The sequence below is a fragment of the Salmo salar genome, chromosome ssa01 (assembly GCF_905237065.1).
Source record: "Salmo salar chromosome ssa01, Ssal_v3.1, whole genome shotgun sequence".
In the NCBI taxonomy this organism is placed as follows: domain Eukaryota; kingdom Metazoa; phylum Chordata; class Actinopteri; order Salmoniformes; family Salmonidae; genus Salmo; species Salmo salar.
This window is the reverse complement of record NC_059442.1, coordinates 88,582,282-88,595,230: the sequence shown is the minus strand read 5'-3', so window position 1 is coordinate 88,595,230 and position 12,949 is coordinate 88,582,282. Positions and strand designations below refer to the sequence as shown.

Here is a 12,949-nt window from a genome sequence, read left to right as displayed (position 1 = left end):
ATTCTGAGGTTTGTAGTTTAAGTGAATGCCTATCGAATATCCAGTGTCAGATTGCACTTCCTAAGGCTTCCGCTAGATGTCAACAGTGTTTAAAAAGTTGTTTCAGGCTTCTATTGTGAAAGGGGAGCGAATAAGAGCACTCTAAGCAGATGGCCCAGGTGAAAGCCTTTAGTTTAGGAATGCGCGTGGCCGTGAGCGCAAGCTCCGTTCCCTTTCCTTTCTAATGAAAACAGTATTGTCCGGTTGAAACATTATTGAATATTTATGATAAAAACACCAAGGATTGATTAGAAACATCGTTTGACATGTTTCTACAAACTCAAATGGAACTTTGACTTTGTCTAGACTTTGTGCCTGCGCTTTGTGCATTTGGATTACTGGACTAAACGCGAACAAAACGGAGGTATTTGGACATAAAGATTAACTTTATCGAACAAAACAAACATTTATTGTCTAACATGGATACCTGGGAGTGCCATCAGATAAAGATCAAAGGTAAGTGATTAAGTGTAATGCTATTTCTGACACCTCTCCTTGGTTGGAAAATGGCTGTATGGTTCTCTGTGGCTAGGCGCTGACCTAACAATCGCATGGTGTGCTTTAGCCGTAAAGCCTTTTTGAAATCGGACACAGCGGCTGGATTAACAAGAAGTGCATCTTAAATCGTATGCATAACACTTGTATCTTATGTCAATGTTTATGATGAGTATTTCTGTAATTCGATGTGGCTCTCTGCATTTTCACCGGATGTTTGTTGAGACAATGCATTTCTGAACATAACACGGCAATTTCAAATGAGGTTTTTGGACATAAAGATTAACTTTATCGAACAAAACAAACATTTGTCTAACATGGAGTCCTGGGAGTGCCACCAGATGAAGATCAAAGGTTAGTGATTAATTTTAACGCTCTTTCTGACTTTTGTGAAACCTCTCCTTCCTTGTAAAATGGCTGTATGGTTTATGTGGCTAGGCGCTGACCTAACATAATCGCATGGTGTGCTTTCAACGTAAAGCCTTTTCGAAATCGGACACTGTGGTTGGATTAACGAGAAGTGCATCTTTAAAATGGTGTATAATACTTGAATGTTTGAGGAATTTTAATTATCAGATTTGTTTGAATTTGGCGCCCTGCTATTTCACTGGCGTGTTTCACTCATGTTAAAAAGGAACCACCAGCTTTCATATGTTCTCATGTTCTGAGCAAGGAACTTAAACATTAGCTTTTTTTACATGGCACATCTTGCACTTTTACTTTCTTCTCCAACACTGTTTTTGCATTATTTAAACCAAATTGAACATGTTTCGTTATTTATTTGAGACTAAATTGATTTTATGTATTATATTAAGTAAAAAAAATTGTTTAAAAGTGTTGATTGTTCATTCAGTATTGTTGTAATTGTCATTTATTACACACACACACACACACATTGGCCGATTAAATCGGTATGGGCTTTTTTTTGGTCCGCCAATAGTCAGTATCGGCGTTGAAAATTCCTAATCGGTCGACCTCTAGTTTGAACCATGATAGATCGTTGGTGACGTGGACACCAAGGAACTTGAAACTCTAGCCCCGTTGATGTTAATGAGGCCTGTTCGGCCCGCCTTTGCCTGTAGTCCACGATCAGCTCCTTTGTCTTGCTCACATTGAAGGAGATGTTGTCCTGGCACCACACCACCAGTTCTCTGACCTCCATATAGGCTGTCTCACTGTTGTCGGTGATCAGGCCTACCACTGTTGTGTCATCAGCAAACTTGGTGTTGGAGTCGTGTTTGGCCACACAGTCAATGGTGAACAGGGAGTACAGGAGGGGACTAAGTACACACCCCTGAGGGGCCCCAGTGTTGAGCATCAGAGTGGCTGGCATGTGGTTGCCTACCCTTACCACCTGGGGGAGGCCCATCAGGAAGTCAAGGATCCAGTTGCAGAGGGATGTGTTTAGTCCCAGGGACCTTCGCTAAGTGATGAGCTTTGTGGCCACTATGGTGTTGAACGCTGCGCTGTAGTCAATAAATAGCAATCTCATAGGTGTTCCTTTTGTTCAGGTGGGAAAGGGCAGTATAGAGTGCGATTGAGATTGCATCATCTGTGGATCTGTTGGGGCGGTATGCGAATTGGAGTGGGTCTAGGGTATCAGGGAGGATGCTGTTGATTTGAGCCATGATCAGCCTTTCATGGCTTCCTACGTGAGTACTACGGGGCAGTAATCATTTAGGCAGGTTAACTCATCTTCCTTGGGCACAAGGACTATGGTGGGCTCCTTGAAACATGTAGGTATTACAGACTCAGTCAGGGAGAGGACGAAAATGTCAGTTAAGACACTTGCCAGTTGATCCACACATTTGAGTACACGTCCTGGTAAACCACCTGGCCCTGCGGCTTTGTGAATATCTTGCTCACATCGGCTACCGTCAGCATTATCACAGTCTTCCGGAATAGTGGGTGCTCTCATGCATGCTTCAGTGTTGCTTACTCAAAGCGAGCATAAAAGGCATTTAGCTCATCTGATAGGCTCGCGTCACTGGGCAGCTCGCGTCCAGGTTTCCTTTTGTAGTCTGTAATAGTTTTCAAGCCCTGCCACATCCGACGAGCGTCAGAGCCGGTGTAGTAGGATTCAATTTTAATCCTGTACAGCATTGAAGGTCCTCAAGAACAAGATCATTCTTAAATGGAAGAAGTTTGGAACCACCAAGACTCTTAATAGAGCTGGCCACCAAGCGAAACAGCAATCGGGGGAGAAGGGCCTTGGTCAGGGAGGTGACCAAGAACCCAATGGTCACTGACAGAGTTACAGAATTCCTCTGTGGAGATGGGAAAACATACCAGAAGGACAACCATCTCTTCAGCACTCCACCAATCAAGCCGTTATGGTAGTGGCCAAACGGAAGCCACTCCTCAGTAAAAGACACATGACAGCCCACTTGGATTGTGCCAAAACTAACCTAATGGTCTCAGACCATGAGAAACAAGATTCTCTGGTCTGATAAAACCAAGACTGAATACCAAGATCACGTCTGGAGGAAACCTGGCACCATCTCTACGGTGAAGCATGGTGGTGGCAGCATCATGCTGTGGGAATGTTTTTCAGCGGCAATGGAAAGATGGAAAGATGAACGAAGCAAAGTACAGAGAGAGATGCTTTATGAAAACCTGCTCTAGAGTGCTCAGGATCTCAGACTGGGGCGAAGGTTCACCTTCCAACAGGACAACGACCCTAAGCACACAGCCAAGACAACGCAGGAGTGGCTTCTGGACAAGTCTCTAAATGTCCTTGAGTGACCCAGCCAGAGCCCAAACTTGAACCTGATTGAACATCTCTAGGGAGACCTGAAAATAGCTGTGCAGCGACACTCCCCATCCAACCTGACAGAGAAAGAGAGGATCTGCAGAGAAGAATGAGAGAAACTCCCCAAATACAGGTGTGCCAGGCTTGTAGCGTCATACCCAAGAAGACACGAGGCAGTAATCACTGCCAAAAGGTGCTCCAAATTACTGAGTAAAGGGTCTGAATACTTTCCGAATGCACTGTACCTACAGTTAGATAATCAGCCATCATCATATCTTTGAGGATTTACAGTAGTTAGTTCCCTTACCAGATTTGATGGGATTGGGTGATGGGTTTCCCCAGCCAGAGGTGGTCTTCCCAGGGTCTTCCCAGCCAGTGGGGGTCTCAGTGGGTTTCCCCCAGGCTGCAGTGCCGTTGTCCACCGGTGGGTCTGAGGGAGAGCCACCGTCCCAGCCGGACGATGGAGCTACTCACAGGAAAACAATGGGACCAATCCATCAGTGAGTGGTTGGTTTGATTTATGTACTCTATAGGTTTATGAAAAATCGTAACGTTCCATTTGTAAAGGGTTTATATTTACGTTAATGGTTATAGTCATTTGTAAATGCATTATAAAACGTTATAGTAGTGCTATAGCCAGTCCTTGCTAAATAGTGAGCCACTATTTACCTCCAGCTATTAACCATTTATAAAAGCACTAACAAATGCGTATATCGAACCCTTATGTATCATAAATGGAAGATTATTATTATTGTTCCTTTTTTTGTATCTTACCCCCTTTTTCATGATATCCAATTGCGATCTTGTCTCATCGCTGCAACTCCCCAACAGGCTCCCCAACAAGACTCGACATGAACCGCGTTTCTTAACACCCGCCCGCTTAACCGAGAAGCCAGCTGCACCAATGTGTCGGAGAAAACACAGTTCAACTGACGACCGAGGTCAACCTGCACAAGGAGTCACCCGGCCCGCCACAAGGAGTCGCTAGAGCGCAGTGAGCTGAGTAAAGCCCCCCCGAGCCAAACCCTCCCCTAACCCGGACAACGCTGGGCCAATTGTGCACCACCCGATGGGACTGCCAGGATCGAACCCGGGACTGTAGTGACGCCTCAAGCACTGCGATGCTGTGCCACTCGGGAGGCCCTATGCAACCTTACTTTCAATGGTCGCAGCTAGTTACTAGACTAGTAAGGGACCGTACATTTGCAATATGGCGGCGGGCCGTGCACCGGGGCCAGATCTTCCGGGAAGTCATCGAACGAAGTCTCTCGGACATTCGGTTTCCGTTTGATAAAAATTTCAAATTTTGGTCATTTTTCCATTGTCCCGGAAAATACCACCAGAGGGCGAATGTAATCATATTGCAAATGTACAAAACATAACCAATCACAACGTGGCCTTTTCTCCTAAACGGAAAAGACTTCGAAGATGAAACTTGGTGAGCATAGGTTTGGCATAATGGGCAGTTGGCCCCGAACAAGATGGAGTCGAGGCCTCAACGCTTTTTGAGTTAAGACCATTATTCTGGGATTTAAGGTCAAAAACTCAATATTCTATAAGAGCCTACCCCAAGGAGGATATGTCACTTTCAGCTTCCTGTGTCAACCGGAAGTGCATTAAAATGGTGTCATAGGGGCTGTTTCGAAGGGTTACTGACCTGAACGCACGAACAAAACGTAGGTATTTGAATATAACTATGGATTATTTGGAACCAAAACAACATTTGTTGTTGAAGTAGAAGTCCTGGGAGTGCATTCTGACGAAGAACAGCAAAGCTAATCCAATTTTTCTTATAGTAAATCTGAGTTTGCTGAGGGCCAAACTTGGTGGGTGTCAAATTAGCTAGCCGTGATGGCCAGGCTATCTACTCAGAATATTGCAAAATGTGCTTTCGCCGAAAAGCTATTTTAAAATCTGACACCGCGATTGCATAAAGGAGTTCTGTATCTATAATTCTTAAAATAATTGTTATGTATTTTGTGAGTAATTAAGTAAATTCACCGGAAGTTTGCGGTGGGTATGCTAGTTCTGAACATCACATGCTAATGTAAAAAGCTGGTTTTTGATATAAATATGAACTTGATTGAACAAAACATGCATGTATTGTATAACATAATGTCCTAGGAGTGTCATCTGATGAAGATCAAAGGTTAGTGCTGCATTTAGCTGTGGTTTTGGTTTTTGTGACATATATGCTTGCTTTGAAAATGGCTGTGTGATTATTTTTGGCAGGGTACTCTCCTGACATAATCTAATGTTTTGCTTTCGCTGTAAAGCCTTTTTGAAATTGGACAATGTGGTTAGATTAATGAGAGACTTGTCTTTAAAATGGTGTAAAATAGTCATATGTTTGAGAAATTGAAGTTATAGCATTTTTGAGGTATTTGTATTTCGCGCCACCCGATTCCACTGGCTGTTGACTAGGTGGTACGCAAACGTCCCACCTTGCCCAGGGAGGTTAACATAGGGCTATATATCATTTGGGCAGTATAAACGCCATTTGGACATGGTTAACTGACTTTCGGGTTTGGAAACCGACTTCCTATGATCGTACATTGCAAATGGACAAAACATCCTGATTTGGCACATTCAATACTTTCATATTGCATTTGGACATTTATGGCATTTGGCAAAAAAACAAAAAAAAGATAAGTGACTTTTGACTTCGACTTTTGACTTCCTATGAAATCATACTGCAAATGGACAAAACATTTGCCTTATGGACAAGTTAAATTAAAAAAAATATATAAAAAAATGAAAATAGTATGTTCATACAGTTCTTATACATGTATAATTGGCCCAAAAAATAAAATAAGTCAAAATACCTTTGAAAAACAGTCCAGAAAGCACTTTAAGGGGGTGATAGGTTTTAGAATTTCTTTTCATATTTTCAAAATTTTAACTTGGGTCTTGACTTGTTACATTTGCAATAAGAAAAATTTACGGTGGAACGCGCTCGCCATCTATTGGATTTTTGCTGTGTGACACTTGACATTTGCAATATGTTTTGAATGAAACGGCATCCAAATGAGTGGTATTGTACATCGTGTATGTGTTTCGTACAGTGCCAATAAGTTCATTCTTTTTTGTCCGTTTCAAGGGGGGGGGCTTCCCTTACATACACTTAGGACGTCATTAAAACTCGTTTTTCAACCACTCCACAAATGTCTTGTTAAACTATAGTTTTAGGAAAGTCGGTAGGACATTTACTTTGTGCATGACACAAGTCATTTTTCCAACAATTGTTTACAGACAGACAGATTATTTCACTGTATCACAATTCCAGTGAGTAAGAAGTTTACATACACTAAGTTGACTGTGCCTTTAAACAGCTTGGAAAATTCCAGAAAATTCTGTCATGGCTTTAGAAGCTTCTGATAGGCTAATTGACATCATTTGAGTCAATTGTAGGTGTACCTGTGGATGCATTTCAAGGCCTACCTTCAAACTCAGTGCCTCTTTGCTTGACATCACGGGAAAATCAAAATAAATCAGCCAAGACCTCAGAAGAAAAAGAAATTGTAGACCTTCACAAGTCTGGTTCATCCTTGGGAGAAATTTCCAAAACGCCCGATGGTACCACGTTCATTTGTACAAAAAATAGCACGCAAGTATAAACACCATGGGACCATGCAGCTGTCATACTGCTCAGGAAGGAGATGCATTGTCTCCTAGAGATGAACATACTTGTGAAGATGCTGGAGGAAACAGGTACAAAAGTATCTATATCCACAGTAAAACGAGTCCTATATCGACATAACCTGAAAGGCCGCTCAGCAAGGAAGAAGCCATTGCTCCAAAACCGCCATAAAAAAATCCAGACTACGGTTTGCAGCTGCACATGGGGGCAAAGATGGTACCTTTTGGAGAAATGTCCTCTGGTCTGATGAAAAAAATATATTTAACTGTTTGGCCATAATGACCATCATTATGTTTGGAGGAAAAAGGGGGAGGCTTGCAATCCTTAGAACACCATCCCTAGCGTGAAGCCAGGGATGGCAGCATCATGTTGTGGGGGTGCTTTGCTGCAGGAGGGACTGGTGCACTTCACAAAATAGATGGCATCATGAGGAGGAAAATGATGTGGATATATTGAAGCAACATCAAGACATCAGTCAGGAAGTTAAAGCTTGGTCGCAAATGGGTCTTCCAAATGGACAATGACCCCAAGCATACTTCCAAAGTTGTGGCAAAATGGCTTAAGGACTAAAGTCAAGGTATTGGAGACGCCATCAAAAACCCATGACCTCAATCCTGTAGAAAATGTGGGCAGAATTGAAAAAGTGTGAGCGAGCAAGAAGGCCTACAAACCTGACTCAGTTACACCAGCTCTGTCAGGAGGAATGGGCCAAAATTCACCCAACTTATTGTGGGAAGCTTGTGGAAGGCTACCCGAAACATTTGACCCAAGTTAAACAATTTAAAGGCAATGCTACCAAATACTAATTAAGTGTACGTAAACTTCTGACCCACTGGGAATGTGATGAAATAAATAAAAGCTGAAATAAATAATTCTCTACTATTATTCTGACATTTCACATTCTTAAAATAAAGTGGTGGTCCTAACTGACCTAAGACATGGAATTTTTACTAGGATTAAATGTCAGGAATTGTGAAAAACTGAGTTTAAATGTATTTGGCTAAGGTGTATGTAAACTTTCGACTTCAACTGTAGAAGGGGACCATGAGACCCAATGTTGTATTGTCAATTTCTATTCTGACTTGTAAATTGGAGAAAGACACCCCCTGTTTATCTGAATTTGTAAGGCTAAGCACTATATCAATGATAGGCTACATATGAGTCACTGCCAATATCTCTCACCCCAATGTATCCTATTAAATTACATTTTTATTCTTACTATGTATTGCATGTTTGAGATTATATGCTGTTATGTTTCCAACTCACTAATAAATGGCCAGAAGGTTTCCACATTTAAGCTATATTTTTAGAAGTTAAATATTGGTAGGCCAAACGCATTAATAAATGTGACTTGTTTCAGTAAACTAAGCGCATGCGCACTTCACTACTTCACAGGAGCGGCATTTGAACGTAAACTTTTATTTTTATCAAAACACGTTTTTTGGCAAGAATTCCTTCCTGAACATGTGAACTTTCATGTGCCTTAATAACAAACTTGTAAGCCATCTACGAATACAAATAAAATTGTTAAAATTACGAGCTGAGTGGCTTAGCCATTGAAAAAGTTGGCAGCCTTCCATCTAGCCATGGTTGGCTGAGATAATGAGTGGGCTGGACATGCTGAGAGATGAGTCTGCCATGTAGCACGCCTCTGTCTATAATATGAGCTGGTCAGCATGTGTAGTTAATCCAACACAGCTTTTTTTAAATATATCACGTGGTAGAACTGCATAAGTGTTGCTCTCCACTTTCTGGAGGACAGTTTTGAAATCAGTGGAATTAAAGAGTATGATACCTAAGGATAAAATTCTGGCGTTTGATTGCAAATAGGACAACCATGGCATCTGCGACAGAGAGGGAGAAGTGTCCATCCATGTATACGGGTAAGAGTCTAGCTAACTATATTTTACGGTATTACAAGTTTCAAATCGTCGGGTCTTTTTCATTTCAAGTTAGTGTTCTGTTAGCTAGCAAGCTAACGTTAGCCTAGTTAAATATAGGTTAAATAAACAAATTAAAAAAAACACGAGTTGGGATTATGGGGTTCATTGTTTAGCTAGCTAGATGGCTAAACAAGAGACTCCAATATGCAAATAACTATTTCAATAGAATGTTTAAGATGTTACTGCGACAACTGTCGATAGATGTAGCTGGTAAATTCGCTCTGGCTATCTACTCCGATTTCAGAGCACTCTCGTCCAAATGTGCAAGAGAGCAGAATAACCAACGAATTTCTGAACGCTCAACACCTGTTGAATACGGCCAGTGTCAGTAAACTTGGCAAAAAAAGATATATATATATATATAAAAATAAATATAAGAGAAGATTCAACACTTCCTTAAACATTTTCAATCAATGAATGGTGGGTATGAAGACCAAAACATTCAAAGTTGTGACAGGATGCCTCCTCCACTGTTTCACTAAGCAATGGTACCATTTCACACCAGGGTGTTCACCATATTTGAGACTATCACAGAAATGTGGTAAGTGTGTTAATATAATCTGGTAAGCAGTAATATGTTAGGAATGATGATTGAATAACATCCTGGATGTAAAATTTGGCTAGGGATCAGGGTTTCAAAGGTGGTTCAAGACACATCATGATTACAATTTGTAAGTCGCTCTGGATAAGAGCGTCTGCTAAATGACTTAAATGTAAATGTAAATTACCAACCTCTTCTGTTCCTGGGACAGAGCAACAATGCAGCACACCCAAAAGTGGGAAAATAAGTATTGGTCAAATGTGCAACTATTGAAAATAAGGTCTTATAAGTGCATTTATAAAATGGTTAATAACTAGAAGTAAATAATTGGCTCAACATTTGGCAAACACTGACCAGTTATTGCACTATTTTAACCAATGCTATGTGACCGTTTATTAAATGGTTTATAATTAGGGATGTTAACAGTTAACCGTTAATAGGCAAGCCGCCGAAAATACATTTGACCGGTCATGCTTATCGTATAGGTTAATTTGCATAATTTGGTGGAATTCAATTGCCACGTGTGTATTTCCGTTAGTCATCATGCATCTTATTTATCACATGCATACAGAGCCTAGTTTGAGGAGCGGCGTAGCCTACCACCTGTCAGACAGCGCCAGAGCAGCTCCTCACTGGAGTACAACCTGCTTTTGTAAGCCCAGTCATTTCGCAACTAATAACAATTCTAAATGCAATCATGTGTTAAAAACGTTGACGACCACGATTAAAAAAGGGAGCTATTTCTATTTCTCAATCTCAACTCTCAATTAAAGTGCACCTCTCATTTGCCATTTGAGTATAAGGCTATAGTCAACAGTAGGCATGACACCAGCGCGTCACCCACCACTTTGCAATGTGAGCTTGAGGCAGTTATTATTTGAAAGCTGAACATTTTTACTTTACTTCAAATAATGAGGCATGTCTTACTTTGCTTCAAAGTAGCCTTGCAAAAATCCATCCATAGAAACATGGAGGCAATTATTTTAGAAAGAATTCCTGATGCCATTAACCAGCATTTCTTAACTGTTCTATTGGTTTTCATATCAACTTTCTTTCATTGTCCAGAAGTCAAAGGCACAATCCTTGTCATCTTGGCAACGCATCCTAGTTGTTGTTACAGATTCCCCATCTTGCTACATTTCTAACGCAGATGTCACATATGGAACAGCTTACATTAGGTACGCTGTTTAGAACGGTGTTTCTAAATTGCAGGAAATTACTTTTTATTAGCAGCTTCATTACAGGAGTTGCATGTTCAATCATAGGCTGTAGCATTTTGTCTGTAAGACGATATGCTTGCTACTGTTGAACGTTCCATTAAGCTCTTAATGAAAAATGTCTGGAAAAGGCGAAGGGAGAGGTTCGATTCGCGGCGAAATCTGTCTAAAACAAGCCAAATGGGTTTCTGTGTCACCTCCGGATGAAAGGCCTGCCCAAATTAAACTGCCTGCTACTCAGACTCTGAAGGTAGGATATGCATATTATTAGTAGATTTGGATAGAAAACACTCTGAAGTTTCTAAAACTGTTTGAATGATGTCTGAGTATAACAGAACTCGTATGGCAGGCAAAACCCTGAGAAAAATCCAACCAGGAAGTTGAAAATCTGAGGCTTGTAGTTTAATTGATTCCCTATTCAAACTACAGTGACTTAGGGGTCATTTTGCAGTTCCTAAGGCTTCCACTAGATGTCAACAGTCTTTAAAACGTTGTTACAGGCTTCTACTGTGACCTGGAAGGGAATGACAGTCATTTCAACCAGGTGTCTGGCTGAGTGCCATTAGATCATTCATGCGCGTGGCCGTCAGTGGGAGGTGATTTCATTTTCCTTTCTGAAGACAAAGGATTTGTCCGGTTGGAATATTATCGAAGATGTATGATAAAAAAATCCTAAAGATTGATGCTATACATTGTTTGACATGTTTCTACAAACTGTAGTATAACCTTTTGGACTTTTCGTCTCAACAAAATGCACAAGCATGGCGCATTTGGATAACTCGACTGAACGCGCGAACAAAACGGAGGTATTTGGACATAAATATGGAGTTTATCGAACAAAACAAACATTTCTTGTGGAAGTGGGAGTCCTGGGAGTGCATTCCGACGAAGATCAAAAGGTAAGTGAAGATTTAATACTATTTGACATTTCTTTACTCCAGAACTTGGCGGGTAACTGTATAGCTTGCTTTGATGGCTGAGCTTTGTACTCAGAATATTGAAAAAAAAATGTGCTTTCGCCGTAAAGCTATTTTGAAATCTGACACAGCGGTTACATTAAGGAGAAGTGTATCTATAATTCTTTCAATAACTGTTGTAAAGTTGATCAACGTTTATGATGAGTATTTTTGTAAATTGATGTGCTCATTCACAGGAAATTTTGGAGGCAATACATTTTCTGAACATCACGCGCCAATGTAAAATGGGGTTTTTGATGTAAATATGAACTTTATCGAGCAAACATACATGTATTGTGTAACATGAAGTCCTATGAGTGCCATCTGATGAAGATCAAAGGTTAGTGATTAATTTTAGCTGTATTTCTGGTTTTTGTGACGCCTCTCCTTGCTTGGAAAATGGCTGAGTGGTTTTTCTTGTCAAGGTGATGTGCTAACATAATCTAATGCTATGCTTTGGCCGTATGCCTTTTTGAAATCGGACAATGTGGTTGGATTAATGAGAATCTTATCTTTAAAATGGGATATAATACTTGTATGTTTGAGAAATTTGAATTATGAGATTTTTGTCGTTTTGAATTTGGCACCCTGCTATTTCACTGGCTGTTGAATAGTGTGTCCCGCAGGTGGGACGGTCACGTCCCACATACCCAAGAGAGGTTAACCAGTTAATGAGGGTCCGTTAGTCAGCAGCAAAACTGACCAAAATTTGAATCCCCATTTCTGATGCATTTACAAATGATTAAATAATCATTAATAACATAATTATACAAATGGAACCTTATGGTAAAGTGTTACCAAAAAATTTATAGGAAAATAGATTTAAAGGTATATCAATTATGGATTTAACATCAGTCCTTCCTTCCACTCCACATGTCTATAAGATAAGTAATAGGCTACATCTCGTATTCACACATCAATACGAACAGCTCAGAATCATCATCAAGTATAGCACATTAGCCCAACAGCTAGTCTCTTACCCATCCCTGGAGCTTTCCCAGGGTTGATGTCCCTGCCTCCCATCCCAGTGGGCTGCCTCCCAGGCCCAGGGTTGATGTCCCTGCCTCCCATCCCAGTGGGCTGCCTCCCAGGTCCAGGCTGCTGTAGAGCTGGTGGCCCCTGCTGCTGTTGGGTCGGTGGTCCTTGTCCTTGTCGCCCTGCATTTCTGACTGATGACCAGCAGGAGTGCCATTCTTCTCCCACAGGTTGACAGTCTTGTTATTAAACTGGCTGGGGTCTCCCCAAGCCGACGTCCCATCGTCAATGTCCATCTTCCGGCTAATGAATTGCGGTGAAGGTTCCTCCCATCCGCTGGACTCTGGCCCTTCTCCCCCAGGGCCACTGGGGATGGGACCAGCAGTCCAGC

General features: G+C 41.3%; 1 protein-coding gene across 8 annotated transcripts in view; it reads right to left on the bottom strand.

Annotated features, from left to right (window-relative positions):
- Window positions 1-12,949, bottom strand: part of LOC106609422 (trinucleotide repeat-containing gene 6B protein) — a 30,965-nt gene extending 18,016 nt beyond the window's left edge. For 7 of the 8 annotated variants that reach the window (XM_014208241.2, XM_014208267.2, XM_014208246.2 and 4 more), the window contains exons 1-2: window positions 12,564-12,949; window positions 3,594-3,752 (exon numbers count right to left, since the gene is read on the bottom strand). In XM_014208241.2, the coding sequence (XP_014063716.2) occupies window positions 3,594-3,752; window positions 12,564-12,654 (250 nt within the window). In that variant the 5' untranslated portion in view covers window positions 12,655-12,949. The remainder of the gene's footprint in view (window positions 1-3,593; window positions 3,753-12,563) is intronic. The other variant, XM_045723974.1, reaches the window with a different exon arrangement.